Below are 14,991 nucleotides of genomic sequence, written 5' to 3' on the forward strand. Positions count from 1 at the left end.
CTTGATCAACTATAAAGTATGTATTTAATACAATAATTCTTTTTAAACCTTGCTTTCACAATTTCAACCTCTCGGCCTCACCTCTTTTGCCACTCCTTACAATTCAAGCCTCTATCTTTCTCTAACCACCTCTCTTTCTTATTGCCTCTTCTTACAACTCAACGTTTCTCTTCCTCCCTACAATATCGACCATTGGAGGATCACAGGGCATCGCAATTATGAATTATATTTCTAATCAAACCAAATGTGACTATTATTATATTCCCATATTTGGTTTATAAATTATCTTGTACATGAGATAATTGATTGTGCTTATTGAAAAAGCAAATAAGCACAAACAAAATGGGATCTTGGAGCTTTGAGCGACGCCCACCGTGCTTCAAAAACATCTAGACGCATAAGTCAAACATTCACAATGGGTACATAAAGGCATAAAGATAATTTGAAGGAATCAGAAACTGTTTGTGACCTTTTCATGTATAAGTTTCACGAAACATGGTGTTTTCTATTATGCCGGAAATGGTTGATTGGTAAACCATCAGTGCGCACTACTGTGGAGAATGATTCTGTCTTGTGTATTGTGGTGCATTTGGAGCGAAAGAAATGAGCGTAGCTTTGAGGATCACGGAAATTTTTTTATTATTATTTTTTATATCAGAGAACCTCTCCAAGGCAGGGGCCCTTTGGACCCACTCCTACATAGTAAACCCCGGTTCCGTGCACCACACCCTTGGGAGTTTCCCTGCACGGAACTGGTTAAATCGCTAGCTTTTCACTAGGGGGTGTGGCCCCGAGGATTGTTTGCACCCATGAGGTGTTGAATCTTGGACGTTGAAGGGAGTGATACCCCAAGACTAAGGCCTTCACCAATCGCGAAAAGTTAGTGATGGAGTTCAAGTATTCCTTTCTTAATCTTAATCTAATATGGAACTTTCCCTTACTTATCTTAAAAAAAAAAAAATGGAACCTTCCCTACCCTTAAGATGTTGATACCCATCTTCTATGAGGGAATCCACATTCCCATATAAGTAAGGTTGATATTAACATTTAAAGGTGGATTACTGTCTTTTATGGTATTCAGATGAAAATGGCAACTCCTTCCTTTATATCAAGGGTGGATCAAAGGAAAAAAAAAAAAAAAATAGTGGGTAACCATCTTTATCGAATTAATTTTGTATTAAAATGGTCTTTCTGTGTATGGTGATTGCTATTGTTTCTTCTCTCTATATATCTTCTTTTCACTCCATTTTCCTATGATACTCCCATTTCTTTTTGTATAGTAGTATAATGTTTGACACCACATCATGTGCCCAGCTTAATTCTCAAAGCACATCTGTCTCTTCTCAAGCTGGTCTGGGACTTGGAGTCCAGGCACCGGGTCTCAATAATGTTACATCTGCTGCCTTACAGCAGCAGCCAAATTCCATCCTTCAACAGTCTAATCAACAACCATTGATGTCAGGCGGTCCAAAAGATGCTGGTAACCTTCATTTTCCTCATCTTTCATTTTAATTGTTATGGTGGCGTGGCGGAGAGGGGGTTGGGTGGATGGATTAGTGTTAATTACCACCCTGTGAATTATAGTTGGAATCTGGGAAGTTTGACATGTGCTAAATTAATTTTCTCAAAGGTGATAGTCTTAGGTTGTAAGAAGACCTGTTACATGCTGATTATTTTTAGTAATTTCTTAATCTCAATCTCCCATGGATTTTTCATTCTTACAATTCAGATAATCTAACCCTTCCTACCTAGTTGCACTAGGGATCTACCCGCTGCTTTTTAAATGATTTTAAGATGTTTTTAGCATTTAAAAATGGCCGAAGTTGGAGTGAATTATATAAGTGGTTTTATTCCCCTCGAACAGCAGCTTGGGGAATGCTCCGAAGGGCTGATTTATTTTTAAAACCAGTAAAAGATTTATATTGTTGATTCATGGAAAGTTACTAATCTATCAGTTTCTAATTCTAGCCAGGTGTTACTCTTGTATACAACCCTTGTACTTGGGCTATACCTTGCTTTTATCAATAAAATAATCATTACGTATCAAAATAATGGAAAGTTACAAACCTAAGGAAATCTAAACCCAAAAGGGAGGTGAATAGGTCTCACGGAATTAAATCTACCGATTAAAGATTTGGAAAAATCTAGTTGCAAGCACAATTGTGCACTAATCTGCGCACCAATTTAATGTGATTGGTCAAAAAGTAGATTTTATTGAAAATAGTGTTAATTTAAATTTTAAGTATGAAAGAATCAGTATTGGTACGCAGTTAGTACGCGACTGTGCTTGTATGTAGCAAAACTTGAAAGATTCACACCTATCTTACCCAAAATATCTGTAGTGCCTTTTTTCATTTTCAACCTTATGATAGCTACAACAGTGTGATCATTAAGAAAATATCCTTTAGGGTGCAGCCTGGTGGTCAAAGGGTGAACTTGCAATTAGCTATGGTCTTAGACACTCTGGGTTTGATTATGCACTATGGGTTTCCCTAGATTTCCTGATACACAGTTTTGACGAATAAGGTTGTGTATCCGGGGTTATTCCCATTGGGTGGGTTCAAGGTTTCATGTCATAAAAATTTATCAAGACGTCTAAAACATATATCTATACTCGCATAACATGATAAAAAATACCTATTTGCAAGCCTATTTTCTAACAACCTCAACACACCACTGAAGCGGGTTTCACTATGATGAAAAGTATTGGTATTATAACTTTTTCATAGCCATAATGGGTCTCAAAGTAGTGGTCTGTTGAAACACCAAGCTTGCAAATCAGAATTCAACATGATAATGACGGCCTAGAAAGGTATACAAAGTATCATCACAAAATCTTGAGATTTTTTCTAATAAGTAAATTGATTTTATTAAAGGTGCTGACGGGTGCAACCCAAGAACATATGGTGTGTACAAGAGAAGCATCCTAACTAAGTAGAAGAAGCAAAACAAATTGATATGAAATTACTTAGTTGAAGGAGGTTGACACAAGCAATAAATTCATCTAAAAAGCCAACTTGGACTATTATATTAGGTTCAAAGTATATATATTACATGTGGCACCATGGTACGTAATTGATCTTCGAAATCAATTGATACTTGAGAATATTTGCTGACATCATTTTTTGAGTCTTGAATTGATATTTTATATTCTTCTAAAAAAAATTAAAGCTAACTTTTGTAAATGCTAAATGCAACTCTCTTTTGGTAAGGAGCATTTTGGCTGTAGTAGGTCTTCTATGAATAACCTTGGGTCATGTGTTCTCCGTTCAAACCTCCTATGGCCATTTATGTTTTTTTGATAAGTAATAATTTTATTGAAGAAATAGGCATAAGCCCAAGTACACAGGAAGTATACAAAGGATAAACCTACAACTTCCAGAAAACAAAAAGAAAAAAAACCCAGAAAACTAAAACACGTTCAGGAAATTATCCACCATTACATAAACTTTCGCCCAAAAACCCAAAGTACCCATGAAAAAAACCCTAAGATCTTCCAAAGTACATTCTTTATCTTCAAAACATCTCCTATTTCTTTCTATCCACAAGCACCACATGAGACAAGGAGGAATCATCTTCCAAACGGACGCTGCCTTCTTACAGCCCTTCAAACCTTTCCATCCTACCATTAAATCCACCACATCATTGGGCATCACCCAATGCAAACCTGTCCAACTCAGAACCTTATCCCACAAGAATCTAGACACTTCACAGTGAAGGAAAAGATGATTTACAGATTCTCCATCCTTTTTGCACATAACACACCAATCAGAAATAAACAATCCTCTCCTTCTAAGATTATTAGTTGTCAAAACTTTGCCCAAAGAAGCCACCCAACAGAAAAAAGCAACCTTGGGAGGAACTTTCACTTTCCAAATACTTTTCTATGGGAAAACACAACTACCATGACTTGACTTAACTCTATCGTAAGAAGAAACTGAAAACTTAGCATTACCAGCAGAAGACCATGCCATACTATGGCCATTTATGTAAAGTCACTTGTCATCTTTGAAACTCGAGAATGCTGTATTGAAGCCATTGTCTTGAAGTTTGCACCTTGATGAGTTGTGAAAGTCGTCATCTTTAATGCATAGCACATCACACTCTAAACAGAGGACAAACTTAGGGCTCGTTTGGACACTTAGAATATATCTGTGAATAGTAATGGGATTATTTGTGAATAGTTGTGAAATTGTTTGAGTTAAGATGTTTTATTAGGTTTTGGGAAATGAGAGGGGAAAAGTTGAATAAAAATATTATGAAATTAAAAAATTATTTGAATATAATTTTTGTTTTGAAATTTAAAAACATTTGTATTATTTTTTGTGTTTTGTTTAGAAGTTTGGGAAAGTTGTATTGATTAGATGAAAAAGTTGAAGTGTTGAAAAGTGATTTGTGTTTGGGAAGGAAATATATGAGAATACCTATGTACACAAACTAGGCAGGGGATGCTTGGGGAGTGAGATGAGATGAGATGAGAAATCTGTGGATAGTGGTAAAATTGTTTTTCACTTATAAAAGAAAAAGTAGTGAAATTATTTGAGTTAAGATGTTTATTGGGTTTTGGGAAATGAGAGAAAAAGTTGAATAAAAATATTATAAAGTTAAAATATTGTTAGAATATAATTTTTTAATATTATTTTTGTTTTGGGATTTGAAAAAGTTGAATTATTTTTTATATTGTTTGGAAGTTTGGGAAAGTTGTAATAATTAGATGAAAAAGTTGAAGATTTGAAATTTAAAAGTGTTTGTGTTTGAGTGATGTTTGGGAAGGAAATTATGAGAAATTTTGAGATGAGATGAGATGGGATATGTTTCCCAAACAACTCCTAAGTCTTTCATATTCTGTGTATAAAACTACTGTTGCGACATTTGACCACTTTATTAATTTTGCTATTGCTTGAGAACTCGGGTAGCATATTCAGCTCCTATTGCAGCTGCTACCGCTGTTTTAAAGTTTTTTTTTTTTTTCTTATGGCAAAACAAATAAATAAAAGAGAGAGAGAAAGGAAGGTTAGAAATTTTATTTTATTTAGCTTTACGTTGACGGCTATATTCCTTTGTCGATTTTTGAGTTGATGGTGCATCAGGTTGTTTCTGTTTTCTTTTTATGTTTTTTGGATCTTTTTTATTTTATCTTATCAAAATTATAAAATAAAATTAAAAAAAAGAGATATGAATGGTAAACCTGTTTCTTCCACACATTTCGGTGCACTAGGATTGCTCACCTTTACTTGTAAAAAAATATATGAATGGTATACAGACTTCAACATTGTAAAGCACTGCATGCGTATTGCAGCAAGACTATAATTATCAACACTATCCAATAACACTAGATTAGATTAATGCTTGTTCATATATGATGCAGATGTCGGTCATGCAAAAGTTGAGGAGCAGCAGCAGCAACAGAATTTACCTGATGATTCAACTATTGACACTACCACTGGTTCTGGGCTTGGAAAGAATCTCATGAATGAGGATGATTTGAAAGCCTCTTATGCGTTAGATACTCCTGTATGTTGAAACATATCTAAGTTTTGTGTATGATGCTTCAATATTTTGTTTTAACATTGTTTCCATGTATTTTCTGTGCATTTTCTGATTGTCTATCTTCTTTTATGGTAAAATTAATCTACAGAAGAAAATTGTGATGGTTTTTTGGTTGGCTGGTTATTGCATTAGTTGGGGAAAGGCCTTACAGAGTTGCTTGTTATATGTCACCAGTGGTTTGAGGGATTAGTGGTTGGCGAAATGTTAGTACATGTATAAACCCATCAAGAATTTTTACTTTAGTTATATTTGCTCTAGTAATAATAACCTATTTGAACCTGATATCAAAGAAACAATGGATGCACGCAATATGTGTATTGCATAAAAGAACGGTTCTTGGTTTGTAGTCGTCCGCCTTAAGCGTGTTATTTCATTTGAAAAGTCATAACCTCATGGATATTTATAGTGATTTACATCCAGGTTTATGTTTTAATTTGTAGCAGTACTTTTTCGTTTAAACTTGGTACTCCAGTGGTGCTATTGCTGGAGAGATGACAGCGATGGAGGATGCTTTACTCTTAATCTTTGTTGGAGGATGACAGCGATGGTGAGTAGTTTTTGGATTGAAGCCAAGCTTTTTGTGATCAAAAGATTAGAGGTGAATCTCTTTTGTATTTTCGAGAAATGTAACTAGTTTATGAAGGCCCTTTACCTCAGTAGGGATGTGGTGGTCTGGTGGGCTAAGGTGGTTGAGGGAAGTCTACAGTTATCAAGTAATAGGGATCCGTATTAGACTAAAAGGGAGGGAAATAGAGTACTTCTGGTCTAGTGCCCACTTAGGTGGGACATCGGAGTTGTATTTCAGGCGTTGCCATTCTTTGATCAATAAAATTTATTTATTCATCAAAAAATAGAGTCCTTCTGGTCCAAGTATGTCAAAATTCGTTTGGCAGGTTTGTGAAAATGATGGAGTTGGGCACTGGAAAGGGAAATGAATTATTGTTATCCCTGAAGGGAGGAATGGAAGTGGATGGGATAGTTTCGTTTAGAAAACGAAGGAGAGTTGAAGGGTCATTTTGGCATGTACGGGCAGAACTTTTTGGTTGGAAGGACAGGCTGGACTCAATGTTGAAGATGATTTATGAGGGCTTAATTATGGGCCTGGTTTCAACTAATAAACCAGATGGGTTAGCAGAGGAAAAGGGGAGGCTGTATGGACGAAAGCCTTCTGATGTCAACGTAGGAACTGGGCCTGTGAAAGGCCCACTCATGAAGCCTGTTTTACGAGTGAAACAATCTGGCGTTGGGCTTAACCATCTACTAGCTCGAGAAGAGAATTGTGCCAGCCCAAGCCCGCGGTGGCTCTGTGACCTGGCCAGTCTTCACAGAGTGGATCGTTGGCTGCGACGATGTGGTTTGCTATGGTACACACGGTGAAAGAGACCCTGAACAAGGCGAAAATCTTAGAGACCAACCCAAGGAGGAATGCTTCGACACAGATCCTATCAACACAGAAGAATTCGACAGGTTTAGGAGATCTTCCTTACAATTTTCCGACAGGTTTGGAGGCTCAAACGACTCAGTCGACGGAGTTGTTAGGTGAACTTGTAGTTCAGGAAGATGTGATGGCGGTTGGAGGCTCTTCAAGGGATTATTTGGAGGTGAGTTTTACGCCTGGTGCGGGGGTTGTGATGTCCTCCATAGATCCAACAACTGTAGAAGTTGAAGAAGTTGAAGATGAAGGATGAGGGACAAAAGGGATATGGCAGTCAATCTCACAGGTTCCATGCACTCAGTTTAATAATCCTGACTTGCAATTGATGACTTGTGGAGGTGAAGGTTCTGAGTCATGTGGATCTGGAGAGTTTTTTGAATCAGATGAAGACCTTGATCCTGTTCCTTTATGCTAACCCAGGCATTGAATGGCCTGGCAAATCATCTAACTGGGTGTTGAGGAAGGTGGAAGAAATTAGAAATTCTGTTGGCATTTATTGTGAGGGATTTGAAGAGTAGTTTAGAGCTCTACTTATTGCTATTGAGGCTGGACATCCTGCTCTAGCCAGATCTACTGCTAAAAAGGAGAGGGAGCTAAAAAGATTGGAGTGTACAATTACTTATCAAAAAAGATTGGAATGTAAGATTAATTACAAATCCAGGGATGGGAGTGCCTTTAGAGAAAAAGGCAAAGAGAGGGCTGTCAATGGTTTCTCATGAAGCCTAAGATCATTTCATGGATGTTTGGGGGCTGAACGATTATAGAAAGCCTTTGAGTGAAAAATATGGTTAGGCAATGGAAGGCTGAAATGATTTGTTTTCAAGAAACTAGATTGAAAGCTATCAACCAATCGGTGGTTCATAGTTTATGGAGCTGTAATTATGTGGGTTTGGTTGAGTTAGTCTCTAATGGAGCTTCAGGAGGCATTATTGTTATGTTGGATAGGAGGGCTGTAGAAGTAGTAGATCATTACATGGGAGAATTCATGGTGGCATGTCACTTTAAGAATGTGGACGATGGCGTCAAATGGGCTTTTGCTGGTGTTTATGGGCCAAATTCAGATTCTAGTAGGAGTCTATTATGGGAAGAACTGGCGGGTCTTTGCTGTTGGTGGGATCTTTCATGGTGGAGGGGATTTTAATATTATTCACTTTCCTTGTGAGCGAGTAGGGGACCCTACTCTCGTTAATTACTAAAACTATGTCTGAATTTCCAGAACTCATTTGTAAGTTGCAGCTGATTGATTTACCTATGGCGGGAGGGGATTTCACGTGGTCAAATGGTAGAGCATGGTCCTGTTTGGACAGATTCTTGGTTTCAGCCTCTTGGGAAGCATTATCTCCAGTTAAGCCAGAAAAGGTTGCAGAGAATAGTTTCTGACCATTATCTTATTTTGATAGATTGTGGGGGCATTATCAGTGGGAAAAGACACTTTAAATTTGAAAATATGTGGTAGGAGGATGAAGGTTTTGTTGAAAGGGTAAGAAGGTGGTGGACCTCTTATCATTTTTATCTTGGCTGGAAAATTTAAGGAGCTCAAAAAATACTTGAAGAGATGGAATGCGGAGACTCTTGGGAATGTTGAAAACAATAGAAAACTTCTTGTGGAACAGTTGCATAGTTTGGAGGAAAAGGAGATGATGGGTTCAATTTCTTTAGCGGAAATGGAGATAAAGAAAGGGGTGCTGGCAGAAATTGAAAAATTAACGCTTATGGAGGAAAGTTCATGGAGGCAAAAATCCAGAATTCTATGGCTAAAGGAAGGAGATAAATGCATGAAATTCTTCCATAGAATGGCAAATTCTCATTGAAGAAATAATACCATTGAAGTTCTTCATGTAAGTGATAATGTGATTTCTGACGAGGAGATTGAAGATCATATTGTGAATTTTTATGAGAAGCTTTTTCGGGAAGAATTTTCACGGAAACCTAAGCTAGATGAGCTGGCTTTTGAAACCATTGATCATCTTACTGCAGATTGGTTAGAGAGATCCTTTGAGGATGATGAAGTTCTTGATGTGGTTAAAGGCATGTCTAAGGATAAGGCTCCAGGACCGGACAGTTTCTCCATGGCGTTTTTTCAAGCATGTTGGGATATTGTGAAGGATGATTTTATGAAAGTTTTTAAAGAATTTCATTCTTTCCTGAAATTTGAAAAGAGTTTTTTTTTTTTTTTTTGATAGGTGATGAAATTTGAAAAGAGTTTTAATACCACTATCATTGCTCTCATCCTAAAAAGGCGGGTGCTGTTGAAATGAGGGATTATCGTCTGATTAGCTTAATAAATGGGGTGTATAAGATCATCTCAAAGGTGTTAGCTAACCGCATGAGTGTGGTTATGGATAAGATTATAACGAAGTCTCAAAATGCATTTGTGAGGGGAAGACAAATTCTTGATTTGATCTTAATTGCTCATGAGTGTTTGGAAAGTAGAAAAAAGATGGGGCAATCTGGAATTTTAGTCAAATTGAACATGGAAAAGGCTTTTGACCATGTCAATTGGGATTTTCTACTCTACTTGCTTGGGAGATTTGGTTTTGGGGAGACGTGATGCTTGTGGATAAGACATGGTGGGTGATGATTCACGGGCAACATTACTTTTTCACATTTACTCTTTGCAGATGATACTTTAATTTTCAGTGATACCAACCAGGATCCATCTTTGAGCTTTAAGAGCCTTATTGTTATGTTTTGAAGCTGTCTCCAGGCTTAGAATTAATTTAACTGAGTCTGAAATTGTTCCAGTGGGTAGAATCAGAAATATTTTGGATCTGGCCAGTATTTTGTATGCAAGGTAGCTTCTTTACCTATGAAATATCTTGGGTTACCTCTGGGTGCCCCTCACAAATCAGTTTCTATTTGGGATTGGGTGATTGAGAAGATTGAAAGGAGGTTAGCAGGTTGGAAAACGTTTATTTGTCAGAAGTGGGCAGTCACATTGATTAAAAGCACATTGTGTAATTTACCCACATATTTCCTCTCCCTCTTTCCTTTACCTGTGGGGGTAGCTACAAGAATCGAGAGGATTTTTTGGAATTCATTATGGGATGGTAATGGGAAGGAAATAAAATTTCATTTGGTGAATTGGAACAAGGTTTGTTTTCCAGTGTCATGTGGAGGATTGGGAGTGCGGAACTTAAAACATTTTAATGAAGCTCTTCTCGGGAAGTGGCTTTGGAGGTACAGCAATGAGAGTAATGCATTATGGAAGCAGATTGTGGATGTTAAATATGGGAGGATGTTGGCAAATGGTGTACTAATGAAGTAAAAGGGGTGTATGGGGTGGGTTTGTGGAAGTCCATTCGGTTGGGATGGGGGGATCTTGTCAAAAACATTAATCTCAAAGTGGGGGATGGGACAAATATTTATTTCTGGCATGATAATTGGTGCGGGGATTGAGCTCTTAAATATGTTTATACTAATCTTTTTGGGATTGCTAGAAACAAAGGACCTGCAGTGGCTGACTCTTATCAGTTTTCAAATAATATGTGCATTGGAATGTGGAATTTACTAGAGATTTACAGGACTGGGAAGTGTGTGAAGCTGCTGATTTCTTTGCAAAATTATATGATATGAAGATCGATCAGAGTAGGAAGGATAGGCTGCTGTGGGTACATGATTATAATTCCAGATTCTCAGTGAGATCTTTCTACAAGGTGTTAAATAGTCATGGTGATAAAGTATACCCCTGGAAATGTATTTGGAGAGCTAGGGTACCTAGTAAACTTGCATTTTTTTGTTGGCTGGTGTCTCTTGAGAAAATATTAACCACGGATAATTTGAGGAAAAGAGGTTTATTTGTGATTGATTGGTGTTTTATGAGTAAAAAAGATGGTGAATCTGTTAATCATCTTTTCCTTCATTGTGAGGTGTTGACGAAGCTGTGGAATGAGGTTTATGCAGGGGTAGGCATTGCATGGGTGATGCCTTTGCATGTGGTGGACTTTTTGGCTAGTTGGCAAGGTTCAATGGGATGTGGAGGCAGTGCAGCTGCGTGGAGGATGATCCCCTTGTGTTTGTTTTGGTGTTTATGGTTAGAGAGAAATGGGAGGTGTTTCGAAGATTGCAAACATTCTATGGTGGAATTTAGGGATTGTCTTTAGCACTATAAGTTTTTGGGTGAAGAATCTCGTAAGGGTTGTGAATGTTTGTAATGTTTTGCTTTAGTTCTATTTGGCTTTAGCTTGTATTTAGGTGTACTCTCTTTTGTATCCTTCTTCTGTACTTGGGCTATGTCTACTTTGAATAAATTCTCTTATTATCTATCAAAAAAAGAGATGGTATTGGTTGGTCGAGTTACAGACATAATTTTGTTTTCCAGCCGGATGATGCTGACTGAAAGGCAATGCCAACCCCAAGGGGGTGGCATAGTGGTCCTTGGGCGAGCCGTATATTGTCCTCGGTTCGAAATTCTGCATTCACTCCTAGGGTCATTGGGGGAAATTTTCCTTTGAATTCCTGGGGTGCATTTGCAGAAAACTCCTTACCAAGGCTGTGCACCCCTCGGATTAGTCCCGGACACCCGATGCCAATAAAAAAACAGAATTTGTAAGCAGGAAAAAAAAGGAATCAGTTGAGTGAGAAGCAATGGGGATCATGGGTATAGATTCTATGCTGGGAGCTGACCTAGTTAAATATCTCTCCTCCTTGAGGACATTGGACATATGTCAAGGTGGTACTTGAAAGTGTCAGTGACTGTATCAAACACTAAAGGGGTGGATTGTGGGGAGGCCTTGGCTTGAATCTTGTTTAACATAGAAGCAAAAATATAGGGTACAAAGTATGCATGTTTTGAGAGTTGCAAATGTATATGGCATTTATCTTGGCACATTGACTTTTCTTACAATTAAAAAATTATTATTATTATTTTTTGGTAAGTAAGAATTTATTATATGTATACGAATTGATGTTCAAGGAGTGACTTATTTTAATTGTTGTTCGATAAGAATTATCTTGGCTATAATGGTGTTACCGTTCCATCAATGGAGTAGAAGTGGCTGATTTGTTTGAGTCGCAGTTAACTAACATGATATATCTTTATTATCATTTAACTGGTAAGGTAATTTTTTTTACCATCACGTTTTCTTTTTACAACTAGCATGGCATCGTTGGTACTTGAGATAACTTATCCTAAACTCTTTTTGCCTGTTTCATTGGGATATCCAGGCCAGATGTGCTGGTGTCAATGTTCCTTTGTTTCTGCCATTGCTCTAATCTTGAATTTTAAATCCCTGTATGCTGCAGCCAGGTTCATCTGATTCTTTGACTGAGCCTATTCTAATCCCTAGAGATATTGATCTCTCTCCTGGGCAACCTTTACAATCAAATCAACCTTCTGGGAGCCTTGGTGTTATTGGCCGAAGAAGTGTTTCTGACCTTGGTGCCATTGGTGATAACCTCAGCGGATCAACTCTGAATTCTGGGGGAATGCATGATCAGTCATACAATTTGAAGATGCTTGAGGCTGCATATTTTAAACTCCCTCAACCCAAGGATTCTGAACGTGCAAGAAGTTATACTCCGGTATGATGTTTAACAATCTTCATCTGTTTGCATCCTGTTGACTATAACATGATTGTGATTTTGTAACTTCCATCTTTTTGCCTTCTAAAGAGGCATCCAGCAATTACTCCTCCTAGCTATCCTCAAGTACAGGCGCCTATTGTTAATAATCCTGCCTTCTGGGAAAGACTCGGTCTGGAGGTTAATGGCACCGATACCCTGTTCTTTGCATTTTACTATCAGCAGGTATATAGCTTACTATACGTTTTCATTTTCATGCCATGTACTTCTTGAGGTGCAACAAACCTAAGCTCTGGTCTTAAGTCAATAATTGTCTGCAGAACACTTACCAACAATATTTGGCTGCAAAAGAGTTGAAGAAGCAATCATGGAGATACCACAGAAAATACAACACATGGTTTCAAAGGCACGAGGAGCCAAAAGTTGCCACAGATGAATTTGAACAGGGGACGTATGTATACTTCGATTTTCATATTGCCAATGATGACCTGCAGCATGGATGGTATGTAAACTTTTATTTTTTTCCCGAAGGAAATGTTTTGTTTGCAATATCTCTCGTTGATTTATGTCTAAGTTGTAACCATTCTTTTAGATATACACTGTATTTGTGGATATATATATATATATATATGTAAGCAGTTTTTGTAGTGGTCTAATTGGCATAATCCACAAGCCTCCAAAATGGAGGTCTTGGGTTCGAAACCCCCCTCTCCAAATTTATATAAATAAAAATAAAAATAAAAAAGAAGAAGCAGTTTTTGTAGTGTTGTGTCAAATTTTGCACATTTTGTGGAAAACATAGACTGCTTACCAAAGGTTCACTGAACTGTGGAATATTTTAGAAGTGGCGAGACTTTTCTTTCTTTTTATTTGGTAGTATGAGTCACTTTCTTTTCTCCATGCACGGTCCGCTGGGGGGGAGGAGGAGGGCTAATAATTCTGTTCTAAGAATTTATCGGACTGCAAAAGCAATACCGTCTTTCATACTCGTAGATATCCCTTTTTCAAGTACAGTTGCATGATTTTAAAATGGAATCCTGCTCCAGTGTTTCTTACGTGAAGACTATATTGTTGAGAGAGAAGAAAAGAAGGGAAGGGTGTCTAGGCTTAAGTCATTTTTCTAAGTTTTGAGTTAAGCTGAATGTCTGCCATGCATCATTATTCATTATGAGTAGAAGCACTGGAGCCTGATTGTGGCATCTTGTGGTTCCCAAATAATGTTCCTGTTGTGACAGTTTGATGGTGTAGAAAAAATAGAATAGCACTGAAGGAGAGGGTGGGGATTGAATTCAAGGTGTAGTCCCTAGAAGAATGAATGATGGTGGTGGTTCTATTTTTACATTGCTTGATTGTATGGTGTTAGGGCTGCCTTTTTCTTATGCTTCACTTCATTCAATTCCTTTAGCCTTCGCTGATGTGTCGTTCTGTTTCATTTTCTTTTCATCTTTTTTTCTCCCCACACGTTGTTCTTAATGTGCTTGCAATTTCCATGATGTGTCTTGAAATGGATGTTGCAATTCAGGTGTCAGAGGATCAAGACAGAATTCACTTTTGAGTACAACTATCTTGAAGATGAACTTGTTGCATAGAGGATTTGAAGAATGTAAAAAATGCCATTATGACTTCCAGGTCAGTATGATGCGAGCCATGTTTTAGAAGTTTTTAAATGATTCTTTCAATTGGTTATGGTGATACCTTATCTTGTTCCTGTGAACTGAATGTTGCTCAGAAACCATCACCACATTAGAATCATTTTTATTTTGTGTTGATTCAGCAAGAACTTTATGCACCCTGAATCACCATGTGCAAAATTTTACTTGTATCACAAGATATAGAAGCAATCGTGATGGTTACCTTTATTATTATAGCCCATAATAATGACATGGGCACGGACAAACACATCACCGCTTGCCTGACAGTTTTTGTTCAATTGTGGTAAATGTCTTGCGAAGTTGGACTAATGAGAATTGACACTCTGCTTGATGGAAATGGAATATTTCTTTTACATGATATACTAAAATTTTCAGTCGATGCCTGTTTTGTCCCCATGCGAACAGTTAGGTGAATATTCTCTCATCTGTTTTCTTTCTGCTTTAACTTTTGAAGTCAACTTTCTCAAAATTTAATCTCGTATTTTAAATCTCCTCTGTGCTCTGTTTTATCATACATTTGGTGGAGCTCACATGGCTCACATATTCAAGTTGAACAGGAGGCGTGAAATTTTTTATCAAATGGTTTTGGCCTTCTGTTCTTGCAGGTATGATCGAAAGCGGGTTGGGAACTGTCGAGTGCAAAGTTTTCATAAATCATGCTCTGGTTCTTGATGGGGTACAGGTACTAGGTTCCATGTTCTACGTATTCAGGTTCAGCCTGATAATTAAGGGGAGATTTTTAATAACTAAACATGTTCATGAATTGCTTTTTGTTTCAATATTTGGATATTTCAATGAACTCAAATACATCAGAGTAGAACTTTTTTAGTA

At 37.4% G+C, this 14,991-nt stretch overlaps 1 protein-coding gene across 4 annotated transcripts in view; it reads left to right on the forward strand.

Moving 5' to 3' along the window:
- Nucleotides 1-14,991, forward strand: part of LOC122276424 (CCR4-NOT transcription complex subunit 3) — a 34,428-nt gene extending 19,437 nt beyond the window's left edge. For 3 of the 4 annotated variants that reach the window (XM_043086119.1, XM_043086117.1, XM_043086118.1), the window contains exons 11-17: nucleotides 1,315-1,480; nucleotides 5,369-5,514; nucleotides 12,230-12,508; nucleotides 12,599-12,733; nucleotides 12,829-13,010; nucleotides 14,031-14,137; nucleotides 14,766-14,991. In XM_043086119.1, the coding sequence (XP_042942053.1) occupies nucleotides 1,315-1,480; nucleotides 5,369-5,514; nucleotides 12,230-12,508; nucleotides 12,599-12,733; nucleotides 12,829-13,010; nucleotides 14,031-14,097 (975 nt within the window). In that variant the 3' untranslated portion in view covers nucleotides 14,098-14,137; nucleotides 14,766-14,991. Of the gene's footprint in view, nucleotides 1-1,314; nucleotides 1,481-5,368; nucleotides 5,515-12,229; nucleotides 12,509-12,598; nucleotides 12,734-12,811; nucleotides 13,011-14,030; nucleotides 14,138-14,765 lie in introns of those variants that run through there. The other variant, XM_043086120.1, reaches the window with a different exon arrangement.

The sequence above is a fragment of the Carya illinoinensis genome, chromosome 9 (assembly GCF_018687715.1).
Source record: "Carya illinoinensis cultivar Pawnee chromosome 9, C.illinoinensisPawnee_v1, whole genome shotgun sequence".
Classification (NCBI taxonomy): Eukaryota; Viridiplantae; Streptophyta; class Magnoliopsida; order Fagales; family Juglandaceae; genus Carya; species Carya illinoinensis.